General features: G+C 38.3%; 1 protein-coding gene across 9 annotated transcripts in view; it reads right to left on the bottom strand.

The window, feature by feature from the left end:
• The window catches only part of eys (eyes shut homolog), a 400,588-nt gene that overhangs the window by 269,290 nt on the left and 116,749 nt on the right, over window positions 1-14,549 (bottom strand). For all 9 annotated transcript variants that reach the window (XR_006924828.1, XM_046842744.1, XM_046842742.1 and 6 more), the window contains 3 exons: window positions 10,242-10,352; window positions 1,818-1,940; window positions 1,247-1,360 (listed from right to left, as the gene is read on the bottom strand). Coding sequence is in view for 8 of the 9 variants with exons in the window: in XM_046842744.1 (XP_046698700.1) it covers window positions 1,247-1,360; window positions 1,818-1,940; window positions 10,242-10,352 (348 nt within the window). In the remaining variant the exon portion in view is untranslated. The remainder of the gene's footprint in view (window positions 1-1,246; window positions 1,361-1,817; window positions 1,941-10,241; window positions 10,353-14,549) is intronic.

The raw sequence follows: 14,549 nt of genomic DNA, 5'->3' as shown, positions 1-14,549 counted from the left end.
CACTGGTTGCATTTGAGCACCAAACACTGCATACCGGTAATGATAGGACTGTAAAGAATTGACATTCAGGATGGGTTCCCTTTTGAGTCTGGTTTCTCTAACCATTTATCTTTCATTTCCTTTTATTTTGTATTTATACACTGATATATATACTTGTATTATGTCTCTATTTTTTTTATATATTTGCACATTCTTTTTTTTTTGCTGCTCTAACACAAATTTCCCCACTGTGGGACGAATAAAGGTCTCAAATATCTTATCTTAAAGGTTTCTTCCTCATGCTATTTAAGGGAGTTTTTTCCACAGTCACCACTGATTTAATCATTAGAGACAAACTTACAATTATAAGAAACAAATGTATACATTCATTTATAACAAATTTTTTTTCTGTTAAACTGCATTGAGACAAACTGCATTGAGACAATATCGTTATCGTCTTCAGTCATTAGGGGTCGCCACAGCGGATCATCCGTAGTCATGATCCACACGTTCGATTTGGCACGTTTTTACACTGGATGCCCTTCCTAATGCAACCCTTCCCATTTATCCAGGCTTGGGACCGGCACTAAGAGTGGCTGGGGTTGGTTCCCTGACCGGGGATCGAACCCGGGCCGGAGCGCTGCATCCTACCTGCTAGACCACCAGGGAACCCTTCACTCATTAGGGATGAACAGTTTAATACAATGGTTCAGAACCACAGGTTAGATGAACTTCAACAATGATAGAACTGTAATGAATGGACATTCAGTGTTGAGAATGAAGACGGGTTCCATTTTAAGTCTGGTTCATGAGAAAGGTTTATTCCTCATGAAGTCAGGGAGCACTAAATTTATAAAAGAATGTATACAACTTAATAACCGGTTTGGCTCTGTAAAGCTGCTTTGAAACACTCTACCAAAAAAATAAATAAATAAATAATTGAATAAACTTGTATAAAATTACAATGGATAAAATATTTTATATATATTATGAATAAAATTTAATCACATTTGAGTTAACAAAAATATCATGTGCTTATGTGTTAACAGACTTTGTGTCTTCAGAAGGTCTTAAGTAAACTGAAGACACAAGAAATTGCTCGCATGAGTAGTGAAATCGTTTGATCCAACCAGATAGAAGTCCAGTTAAGTCCATGATTTAACCAAATAACCGCTCCTGGATGACTGAGAAGCTTCGCATACACATTCTAAAGTGAAAGTTATAAAGTTGAAAGCAAATTATGAGAAGTCATACTGTGTAGAATTACCTGAGAGTCCATCTGGACAGATGCAGCTGAAGGAGTCGAGTTTGTCCAAGCAGGAGGCTCCGTTTTGACAAGGATGACTAAGACACTCGTTTACTTCAATCTCACAGTAATTACCTGGGGCAAAATAAAGAACCAGAGCCTTTCATCAGAATGTGGACTCGATTTACAGGAAATGAGGCTTATTTGTAATTAAAGTAGCTGAATAATCAAACCTTTTCCAATATACCATGACAATAAACCACTTTAGGTTTCAAAAATGAATGACATTCAAATAAATTACAGACTTTAATAACATCACGATGCTAAATATAAGGAGTAATATAATTCGGTATTTCAATTTTCCAAAGCAAGGACAATTTTTATAAATGGATTAATCATGATGTTAATAAAGTTTTATCATCAGTGTACAGTTACTCCTACAGGCAGACTTTAGTCTTACAAGACAAAACACTTCTTAAGCTCTAAGTCGGGGTAAAGTAAATAGATTTCCCATTATAGACATTTCCACTATAGATTGAAGGGACTAAGATAACACGAAAGAAACCCAGCTAATCTATAGCTGTTAAGGTACCGATAAATCCAGGTGCACAGAAACAGCGGTAGGCGGCGATGCCGTCTTCACAGATGCTGACCGCCCCGCAAGGCTCGCTCGCACAGTCGTCGATGTCGATCTCGCAAAATCGTCCAGTTAACCCTGAAAGAATAGAAATAAATGAGGTCTAGATCTTGTAGCACGGTGTGGCTATGATTATCTGAACACACACGAACAAAAGGGCAGAAGGCTCACAAAAAAGTAGAGGTACTGATCAAAAGCACATACACCAAAAGCACAATGGACTGATGGAAATCTAAAGCTGGTTTTGAAGCCAATTATCATTAAATCAATAGTAAAAAGATGATACTACCGATTCAGTACTACTTATTTCATTCCATTGTATTTGTCGAGGGTTTTTAATAATGCACGGTATCACAAACATTGAAACATTATAAATATATCAATTTATCCCTAAGGATTATTCAAAATTAGTAAAGCAAAGGCAAAGAAAAATTTGATGAGGAAGAAACCACTGGATAGTGTGATTATAAACCTTTAACTGGGTACTCTATGGTCAAAAGTGCAATTGTATAACCAGAAGATTCATAATCATAAAGGCTAAAAATTTCTTTCGCCTTCTCCCGTTAGGGGTCGCCACAGCGGGCCATCCACATGTTTGATTTGTCAAATGTTTTTATGCTGGATGCCCTTCCTAACACAACCCTCCCCATTTATCCTGGCTTGGGACCGGCACTAAGGCTTGTGCAACCCTATTGGCTGGGGTTGGTTCCCTGACCGCTGATCGAACCCAGGCCCCGGTCAGGGAACCAACCCCATCCATAATCATAAAGGCTATTCGGTTGAAAACATTTACGGCCTTTGGCAGACGTTTTATGCAAAGTGACTTACATTGTTCTTGTTTATACTTATTTAAGGGGTTAAGGGCCTTGCTCAGGGGCTCAGAGAAGATTTGAACTCACAACCTTTGGATCCAAAGTCCAATGCGTTAACCAATAATCTACCACCAGAAAACATGCACAAATATTCAGGTCGTTTCAGAAACTATTAATTTTGCTTTGTCAAAGAAACGGATTAGAGGCAGCTTTGATGGTTGGATGATGCACGGCAAGTGAGAATACATTTTCATCAGATACGCTTATAAGGCAAATTTGTGAGTTCAAGCCCGAGAAGAAATGCACACATTGCTCCAAAGCGGCAAAAATCCATTCACACGGTGTCTCGCAGGGGATAAAGCTAAAAAACTGCTTTGTGGCTCGTCACATACAATATATTCTCATGCAGCATATGTATAGGACATCGGTTTTTTAAGCACAGTGAAGCAACTCCTGTATTCTGTGCGAGGCAACGGCATATCTCTAGGCTTTAAAAAAGACTTCTCTAAAAAATGCTAATAAATAATGACAGAGTGTGGGTTTGTATGTATTATTATAATTCCAAACAGTAACTAGAACCTAAAAGCTTTCACCCATCTGAGTCAGATTAGCATTTACAGGTGATGTTTGCTTTTTTTTGGAGCTTGCCATTTTCCGTAGTCCTCCTATCACTTTTGCATCCTCGGCTGTTGGAAGGATTCCATTACTGATACTTTATGCATTTACCTACGTCGAGCCAAAAGCATAATCAGACTGATGAATGAGGCGGAGGACTATTAAATTGCTATGCAAGGGAAATGTCGAGGGCTGCAAGAGTACATTTTGTTTTTAAGCAAATAATTCTCTGTTACACCGCTGTGTTTCTCAAACGAGGTTTTAACTTTAGCACGATGCCGGCACTGCTCTGTGGGATACACAAATTGGATTAACACAAAATAAGTGCGAATTGTGAACAGCTCCAGGAATCCAAGGTGGTCAAAAACAGGGTTTGAGGGGAGAACGGCGGAAACAAATTTGGATATTAAACGCAAATAAAACAAATTGACGGATAAGACCAGACGAATAGAATTTCATTATTGAAACAACACAGCACTGCTGGGTCCTCGAATCGGATACTAGTTTTAAGTTTTCAATTTTCTCACCCTATTATTTTCTCTCAAGTTCAAAAAGCAGTTAGAAAACTATTAAGCTTTCGACGGCATTAGGAGGCTTTGCTCAAGGGCTCAGCTTGGTGATGCTCGAATTTGAACATTATTTTGATCATTACCCGGTTGCCATACACACTGTACAATCACATTCATACGTGCTGGTTGAACAAACAATTTCAAATCCTTCTTTGCCCACTGAGCCAAGAGAGCATAAGTAAGGTCACGCACTACTGGCAAAGAGGTGTAGAGGTCCTGTCAGTGTTTGGTCAACCTACAAGTGTTAGATATGGTAGAGTGGTACAATGACATTGTGGTACAATGTCTTGGGTGAGGACATTGAAGTTCTTACACTTCAACCTTCACACACCATGCCGCCATTTCCTTATGCAGAGCTGGACTCCCTGACGATAGTGTTTGAAACGAAGACGCTGTCCAAAGTACAGTCCATCTTAGACAACTCCTTCCACCCACTACATACTGTAAAGCACTGTTCAGTCTGAGGAGAACGTTCAGTGACACTCATACAGCCACGATGCATTACAGATAAGTTCTGCCAAAAAAAGTACTTTTATTATCTAATGTGTCCACAACAATACAGCGATTCCAGCATTCCTGCAACTTCTGAAATGTGTCCCGGACATTTTTTTATTGAAGCGTGTCAAGCACCTTCTGTGGTTTTGCACTGGATCACCGCATTGGTGTCAAAACAGCAACCTTCAAGCCGGGTCTGAATTTTTTAAAGATTTTTTAAAATTTTCGGCAAATCTGGCGACTAGGGTGGGTGCGGAAGTGAGATCTTCTAGATTGTTTGTCGACAATCATCATGCCCAAGTTGACCTCATTGAAAGTCTTCCTTATCTCTCGCCGACTTCCAGAGATGTTCTTCCGCTCTTACAAGCCATTCAAAACACCTCGAACGACTCGTTGCAGCATCGCCGCATTTCAAACGCACGTCGTGTCAAACATCTCCGTGGCCGATTTGCTTCTCCCTCCCAGCATTAAAAAGCTGGTCCACAATAAAGCTAATATTAATATAGCTTTCATGCCACACTTATATAAGGTTAATATGGGCCATTATGCGCAATAACAATAGATACACATGCAATTACTTGTATAACAATTACTGGCATCTTCCTGCCATCTTTTACTGCTGCTACAATTTTCAATTCATTCTGCAATACATTTCCAATCACTTAATATAACGATTATTTACATTTTTTTGTTGTTGTTTGTTTTACTTGAATCTTTTTTTGTGGGCAACTGCAACCCAACATTTACCCTAAAGGATCAATAAAGTATGGAGCTTGCTGTAGTCACAGGAACATTACCATGCAGAAACATTGGGAATATTGGGAAAATATGCAAAGCTACAGCATGTACAGTAAATACATCCTATACAATTCAGCACTAAAAGCTGTGGGGCAACGATTTAGGACGAACCAGATATACACTACAAAAATATTCAGTCGTGTGACTTTTTCAGCCATAGGTGGAACTTCTCCCATCTGTTACGACAAATTAGAGTTATCAAGCTGGGGGCACACAGTTGTATAGGATGTCGTTGGATGTGTTGGCATGAGATTTTCCCTTGATTTGAGCAGGGTTCTGACACTGAACTCTTATAGTATAAACTGGAACGCTAATTGCACCTTAGACCTCCTCTCCTTACCTCACCTACATCAGTATTTGAATTTTCTAACACCCTTGTCGGGGAAAAGAGAACAAATCTCTATAAGCACATACCAAAATCTAGTGGAACATCTAAGATGATTGTCCATATAATGTACATGTGATGGGCAGCTGATGTATTGAAGATAATAAGGAAAATGGTTCAAGTGTTTTGTTCCCAAAGACAAAACATATAATAGCTATTTATTAAAACCCCAACCTTCAACGTCCACTCTTTATAGCAAATTTTCTACCACAGGAGATTTTTCAGGTCTTTCTTTGCTTTCTGTTTTAACATGCTGTCGGCTGCATTTTTTTCTATAAAAGGAAATAAAGGCTGATCTACATACATAATAAGAGAAAGTAGAGTTTTGTAACGCTTTGTCAAATTTTCTGCCATAGGGATGTTTTTAGGATTGTGTGCAGCTTCTTAGTTTTTAAAAATAAATAAATAAAAAAAAGAGAGATAACGAGCAAATGGATGTTTATAGTTGCTATACTTAATCCATGCTGATTTTTGGTATAACCACACAATGTCACTATACTTTTTCATGCAATCCTATAGATGTGAAGTTAACATCAAGGAAGTGATGTTTATTGAAGATACAATACTTTCCTTTAACTGAATTGTTGCAGTGATAGTAGTGTGAATCTGTAAATAATACAGTTACCTAAAGCATGTAAATAATACGAAATACATGTAAATATGAGCAAAAATCAGTTCTTTACACCCAGATGAACTAATACACTCACAAGCAAAGCTACTGGAAGGTTTACACAGACTGATGAAGCAGGATGAAATCCAAGACACAAGATGTGCTGTTCTTTAGCTTGTTTTACAAAATAAAATGGTAGAACTGATCAAGTGACTAAGGTCATGTGACTTAAAATATGACTAGGAACATCCAAATGAATAAGAATAAGAAATATCCTCTAAACGATCTGCAGAGGGCGCTGATAAACTTAAACAGAACAAATGCATGTTACATTACACCCCCTGCCTGGTATTAAACAAAATACTACTATTTAAGCCTGAGGCTAGGTCTATGTCTACATCTAAAAATGATCTGCGTCCACTATTTTTTTCAATTGTTTCCCAAAAGTTGCTTATCCCCACTGAAATGTCTAAAAATGCTTACGTCAGTGTATTGCACAAGCAAAACAAGGTGCTTCAACCTGCATTATTTATTAACTTTTTATTTTCACAGTCCACACTGACACGAAAACGCCATTGACTAAGAAAAAAATTTGCTAAAATCCTAAGTGGACATGAGCCCAACCACCTGAGTGATATGGATCCACAGTTTCTGGAGGTCCCTCCTCTGGTCATTTTCAGCTCTAACTTCTTAACTTGCCATCACTTCCAGGAAACATTCCTATGACCAAAGCCATAGGACAATGGCTTTGCTTTACCTATGTATCAGGAAGTAGCACTATGCCTCCCTTCTTGATATTGGGATTTGCCATTTGTAGCAGGTCTGGAGTGTAGAAAGATACTCATGCCTCCATCTCTTTCGAGGGACTCTTCTCCATAGCTGCCGCTGTAGATTTGCATCAACTAAGCTCCCTAGAGGAGGATGTGGACTACAGAATTTGAGTTAGAGTCATAGTTAGGCTTAAAAATGATCTGTGGCATCTGTGGATATCAGAAGTCAGGCATTGATTTGAGCAGATCCCTCTGCCCTGAGACTAGACAGCACCTCATGATTAAGATGAGAAGGCTGAATCTATGATAGTATGGAATTCGATATCAACACCCTCATATGTGTGGTCATTGTTCTTATACCATAAAAACCATAAGAATCTGAGAAGGTTTTTGTTGTCTTTCCTCAAAAAAGAACCTTTGAAACATCTGTCCAATGTCTGCAGTGAAAGCAATCTGTTCACCTCGAAAATGCATCAAATGCAATAAACTAATGATCACACCAAGGTGCATGGTGCTGCAGTGGAACACTAAACAGAATATTGGAAGGTTCCAGTAAGCTCTGGGTTACTGATCGGAAGGTTGGTGTTCAAGCCCCACTATTGCTAATCTGCCACTCTTGGGGCCCCTGAGCAAGGCCCTTAACCCTCAGTGCTCCAGGGGCACTGTATCATGGCTGACCCCTGAAATCCTAACATTGCTGGGATATGCGAAGAAAGAATTTCCCCGTGCTGTAAAGTACATGTGACAAGTATAAAGCACCTTTCTTTCTTTTTCTTCTCCCTCTGCCAATAGTGTGGCCAGCTCTGCGTGATCTTAATCAAAGATCCATTTTATTAAGGTGACAAAACACTGTTTCATCTCTACCTTTTCTATCTAGAGTGCGACAGAGTGTTAAAGTGATTCAGTTCTCTGTTACTGAGTCTTGAGGTTTAGATGTTGAGGTTCCGAGTTAGCCTACCCAGCTGTTTTCTTTATCAACGAACATCTTATTCATGAACTCAACAAACTGCTTGTTCTCAATAGAAAAATGCGACCTAATGTTGTCCTCTGTGTGTTTGAAGATCTTAATTCCAAGGAGCATTTTTTCCATACAGGAAACTAGGAATCGGGCAAGGTGTGAGCATTGCAGATCATGTGAACTGTGTAACCTTTGATGGTTATAAGCTTCTCTTATAGCATAAGATGGTTTTGACAGTGCAGGAATTGAGAGTGGTGCCCATTCTCCAGAATGTGAGTGCAAAATCTGTACCTTTCGGCTTGTGAGCTGTGCCCAGGCAGACTTCCCCAATGATAACCCAGTCTAGATCTAAGCTTTATGGTGCATTATTAGGTCCGTTGTGTTTGCACATTGTGGACCTGTAGGATAACAGAAGAGAAGAAACAGGATCTGGGCTTCTGAGTCAAGTGGAATATGCTGAGTTAAGGTAAGTGTAATGTTTTGCCACTTTTGGAGTCTTCAAGAATTTAGTTGTTGAATGTAGTCTCTATTATTTCACCCAGTGGTTGTACAACAAAGTCTGGGTTCTCATTCCAGACATGTCAGAAAAAACCTGCACATGTCCAGAGTTTGTAGAAGGCATTTGTCCCTTTAACGCCAAAGTGGTCAAAGAACTTGTACCTGGTTGCTCCGGTCATCAAGAATAGCATTGCGTCTCACTTGCGTCTCCAGCTGTTCTTTAGGTTGCACTGTGCTGAGGCAGATTTTAGAACAGGAAAATGGGATTCTCCCCACAGACCTCTGTACACTTCCTGGTAGGAATGGAATTCACGTTGCTCCTTCCTGCCATTTTCTGACTCGAGGGGTTCCGGCTGATATGAGCTCGTCAATGTTGCACTCTTTACACTGAATGGCAATTTTACATTCTTTGATCACATGCTCAGTTGAAGAACAACATCTTAATCATTTCCCAGCGTCTTTGAGAAATGCTGTGCTCTCTCCAATGGGTTTGGTTCTGAACCCTCTACACCATTAAAGGGGGGGATTTTTTTTGTGGATAGGACATTGCTTTTGACACGTGGCCAAGCACTACCTAGCTTTTGGATTATCCAGGATTCTAATCTTCTAGTCTTTTGCCAGCAATGACAAGTTAAAACTGTTATTGATGACTGGAAATGAATCCAGGGATTCTGCTGGTCTAACTCGTATGCAGATATAAAGCTGTGCAATGGAATTCAAATTAAAAAAAAATTATAATTTAAAGAGAGAGAGAGAGAGAGAGAGAGAGAGAGAGATTGAGGGATTTTTTTTTATTATTAAATTTCACAACAGCCATATGGAACCATAAAAACAATTTCACAATAAAAAAATTGTAAATATTGAAAATCACGTTTTTTTAAGTTTTATAAAAATTCAAATCATGCAGTACTCAAGCTTTCACTAAGAATTTCAACACAATTTGTACTTTTTTTAACTTCTATCTGTTTTTCCTAGTAATATAAATTCTTTAAGTTTGTCCAATTAAAAAAATCAATAATTATCTTTTATTTCTTTGGGCTGCTCTATAACATGGGTCCAAAAAAATTTCTGAAAAAAAAATTTCAATCTTGAGTGAAAGAGAGTGAGAGAGAGAGAGAGAGAGAGAGAGAGAGAGAGAGAGAGAGAGAGAGAGAGACAGAGAGAGAAAGAGAGAGAGAGAGAGAGAGAGAGAGAGAGAGAGAACGCGAATGAGAGAGAGAAAGTGAGAGAAAGGTGGGGTTATGGGATGGGGAGATGAAGAGAAAACAGAGAGAGGAGGGGAAGAGAGCAAAATAAGGAGAAAGAGAGATGAAGAGAGGGGCAAAGAGGTGATGATACGGGGGGGGGGCAAATCATTGATAAGAGGTAGGGAAGAGAAAAAGAGAGATAATGGGAGGGGGGTGCAAATAGGTGATGGAGACAGAGAGGAGTGGAAGAGAGAGAGAGGGAGATTCTGTGTCTGTGTGTGCGTGAGATAATTATTATTCTCTAATAGCTATTGGTTTGACTCCTCGAGCAGTTTTTCGTTATTTGTCATATTCTAAAATTTTTTACTCAAATTCACCAAATTCATCTTGTGCCTTTATGCTTTAATCAAAATCACAGTCTTATTTAAATGAAACATACAAATAAAAAAAATATATTAAATTTAGCTCTGCAAAATCAATGTCCAGGAAAGATCTCACTCTAGAAAGTAAACACATTAATTTATCATAACGATTAAAATCACTGTAAACTGGATGTTCAACAGTTCAAACACACAACTTTCAGCCAATCAGAATCATGTATTCAGACTAACCATAATGTAAGTTTAAATATGAACTAATTGTACCGAGGACCGACATAATAAATAAAAAAAACACGTATTACCTGGTGGACACCTGCAATAGAAATCTCCATTCTCGATGTAGCAAACAGCATTGTTTTCACCTGGTTTCTTCAGAAACGTGCAGTCAGCAACCTCTGCAGAGCAGTTCTTATCTGAAAGGAACAGACAAGCTTCACTACTGCAGCAAAGGAAATCACAGCCAATGTTTACAGCCTAATTCTTACACTCGTACTGATTTTGCATACAATTTAGCACAAAAACACAAAACAAAATAATGTACAACAAAGAGCTTAGCAACATTTCGAGTAGTGTCATTTTAGCTTCTACACTTAGACTCCACTTACAGTATGTTAGAGTTAAAAATATCAGTTAGTTACACAGTTTAATAAGGAGTTTGTTCCTTCTCATTGCGTTTTAATGTACATGTAATGGCATGTGTCTGATGTTCCATACTTCCAAGATATTTACTTACAAACTGGTGAGTATACAAATATACCATTTCAGCATTCAGTAGTAGCTGAAACAATACGACTGTATAAAAAAGACAAACATTAACATATACATATATATGAGTTCCACAATAGATTGGAATATAACTGCTGAGAAAACGTTTATGGCATTTGGCAGACGGCCTTATCCAAAGCGTCTGAGGGTTAAAGGGCCTTTCTTAAGGGCCCGGCAGTGGCAGATTAGTGGCGCTGGGTTTTGAACTTGTGACCTTCTGAGCCAAAGTCCAATCTCTTAACCTTTGAGCTACCACCGCCCACAAACAATGCCATCATCTCTCCTCGGCCATAAAATATGAGTAGAGCAGAATGATCTTTATTGCCAAGAATCATGGTTTGCATGTACAAGGACTTGTGCATGCAACCCATGATTCTTGGCAATAAAGATCATTTATTAAGATCATTAATGTTTGTCTTTTTTATACAGTCGTATTGTTTCAGCTACTACTGAATGCTCAAAATGGTATATTTGTATACTCACCAGTTTGTAAGTAAATATCTTGGAAGTATGAAACATCAGACACATGCCATTACATGTACATTATGACGCAAAGAGAAGGAACAAACTCTTTATATATATATATGTATATGGTATTAAAAGGTTTTGAGACTTGCTCTTTTACAAGAAAGTAAATTTTTTTCTCATTCTTCTGGAATGTGTCCCGGAAGTCTACTTTTGGAAGCGTGTCAAGCACCTTCTGCGATTCGCGCTGAATGTCCGCAATAGTGTCAAAACGGTGGCCTTTGAGCTCGACATTTATCTTCGGGAAGAGGTCAAAGTCTTCGGCAGCCGAATTTGGCGAGTAGGGTGGCTGCTGAAGTGAGATCATGCTGATTGTTCTCTGACGATCATTATACACAAATTTGGCGTACGGTTTCAAAATTTTCTGGGGTTGAGCTCGTTCAAGGTTTTGGTCTCACGTCACCTTCTGGTGATGTTCCTCCACTCTTGAAGTGGCACTCGAAACACCTCGAACGACTCTTAGCAACCTCGCTGTATGTCAAATGTCTCTGTGGAAGACTTTTCCAATTCCATGCAAAACTTGCTGCTTATAATGAAATCGCATATGTGGTAACACGTGGTCAGAATAGCACCAGTTACCATTAGTCTCAAAATATTTTAATACAATCTCATATATACTATATACTATACTATACTATACTATACTATACTATACTATACTATACTATACTATACTAGGTAAGTACAATTACATGAATACAAACACTAGTTAAATATAAAATGCATAGTCAGTTAGATCATATGTCAATATCAATCACAAACAAAGGTGTAGACCATGATTAACATTTACAGACCGGCTTAACAATAGCATCACCTGGGCATTTGGGTGATACTCAGTACTAATACTCAGTTTGTATTTAAAAGAAAATCTCCATTTACATTACAATCAGGGTTTTTGTCCAGGAAACATATTTTTGAGCAGGACTTGTCCAAGGTACTTGTTTTTTTTAACCCATAAAGTGTTGCCTCTGCTGCACTGTAATAAAAAATCTTTGATGTCCTCATGCACTTTTTGCACTTGTGGGCCTTTTCAACTGTTAAATAAACACTCTGACTTCAGACTAATTTTGTGGAAAAAGATCCATGAAGTTACTGAGAAATGCAAGAACTCTGCGGATGGATTTGGATTCGAATGGATATCATCTGTCTACTACCATGGCTGAGGACCAGAGGTTGCATGAACAGTACACTTCAACAATGATGAAACTGTAATGAATGGACGATCTGTGCCACTCAGATGAGGATGGTTTCCCTTCTGAGTCTGGTTCCTCTCAAGGTTTCTTTATTTCAAGATTTCTTTTTCCTTGCCGCAATCGCCACTGGTTTAACGAAATTATAGGCACTAAACTTCTACATTCCTATATACTTTATAATCTCTTTAAAGCTGCTTTGAGACAGTGTGCATTGTTAAAATCGCTCTACAAATAAAAATTAATCAATTTGAATATTAAAATATTACTATTTAAATGTGTACATTAATATTTGGACTACTTCTTTGAAGCCTTATTGCTTTTTCATTATGGATTATTACACTTTTCTTACTAAAAATTTTATATAAGTGCTTGTTTTTTTGTTTTTTTTTATTTTAGAGTAAAATTAAATATATGTTTAATATTTCTAGATATAACGTCTGTTATCTAAACCATAAAAATCAATTCATTACTTAATTAACTGGTCAATCACAGAGCCCCTAGCTTTGCATTGCAAACCTCCCAGAGATCCCTGTACGCCACTTTACATCGCATTGCTTTTTAAACGAAAGGCACTTTCTAAAAGCATTTTTACAGAAATTCAGATGTAGATTTAGACCCATAATGAGCAAACAAGCCGGAGGCACTAATGGCACCAGTGGCAAGGTAATATTCACCTTTTGTCTTTTAAAGAGAACATGTGGGGAGTTTAAACAAGATATTGTCAGCAGGAAAAGTGCACTTGCAATCTATTACATATATTTTGTCCTTGCAGCTTTATGTGCTACATAAAAGTTTCAGAAGTAAAAGTTAAACTACTCAGTACCCTAATGATAGATCATGTTTTCAATTTGACTACTACATAAAGCACCTACAGGAAGTCAAACGTAAATATTGTCAATCCAGCACAACAGAATAGTTGAATAGTTTCCCCTCTGCCCTCCGTGGATCTTCCCACTTCGTCCAGGCCTGCCTCTGGATAGTGTTCTCTTCGACTGGAAGCCACTCTGTGCAGCTTGGGACGGTTTCTCATCAACACCTTGGGTGGTTCCATGAAATCCCGGAGTAAGAACGGGCGCTTTTGAGGATTTATTGGACTGTAGTTAAGGACTATTTTTCGCTTCTGATCATCATCACTGTACCCCGCAACATCTTATATCTGCAATAAATAGACATTTGGTGCAACCCAGATGAGGATGGGTTCCCTCTTGAGTCTGGTTCCTCTCAAGGTTTCTTCGTTATGCCATCCCGGGGAGTTTTTCCTTCACCACAGTCGCCACCGGCTCACTCATCAGGGACAAACTTACTTATAAAAAACATATTTACTTTTAATCACCAAATTATCTGTGTAAAGCTGCTTTGAGACAATGTTCATTGTTAAAAGCGCTATACAAATAAAAATTGAATTGAATTGAAGTGTTATTTGAAAAAAGACCAGCCCAGCTGTAAGGGGTTGGTATGGCAAGATCATGTTGTGGAGATGTTTTCAGAAAAAGCGACTGGTGTAGTTTTATAAAGAAAGCTGCCATCATGAGAAAGGATTAGTTAAAAATACTGGAGCAGCAGATCAAGGAGTAGAGGGAGACAATTATAATTGCTCCAACTGTCCAATTGTTCTTAACTCAGTTTTCCAGAAGGACAATGGTCCAAACTTCCAAATTTGTACAGAATCGCTTGAGAACAGCAAAGTGAACTTATCAGAGTGGCCATCACAAAGTCCTGACCTGAATCCTATAACAAATCTGTGGACTGAACTGAAAAAGAGTGTTTGAATAAGGCTGAGCCTGACTTACACCAGTTCAGTCATGGGAGGTAATTGGAAAATAAATAAATAACTACACTTATAACTACAAATCTATTTTTTTTTTTTAAATAAATTAAAAAAAAAGGAAAATAAATAGCTTACATTTGTTCGCCCCCATTTGTGTAATACAGATGAGCATATAAGTGTGTGTAGAAAAGTATAGACTCTATTTGTTGCATATACATTAAAGCACAATGAAATTCTTTCTTTAATTGTATATCCCAGCTTGTTTTTAGAACCTGGGGCTTGGCAATACGGGGGCTTGAACCCGCGATCTTAGTAGAACTCAGTAACCCAATGCCTAAATCACTGTGCTTCCAATCCCC

The sequence above is a fragment of the Silurus meridionalis genome, chromosome 28 (genome assembly GCF_014805685.1).
Source record: "Silurus meridionalis isolate SWU-2019-XX chromosome 28, ASM1480568v1, whole genome shotgun sequence".
Classification (NCBI taxonomy): Eukaryota; Metazoa; Chordata; class Actinopteri; order Siluriformes; family Siluridae; genus Silurus; species Silurus meridionalis.
The sequence above is the reverse complement of the archived record's forward strand: the minus strand, read 5'-3'. Positions and strand labels throughout refer to the sequence as shown.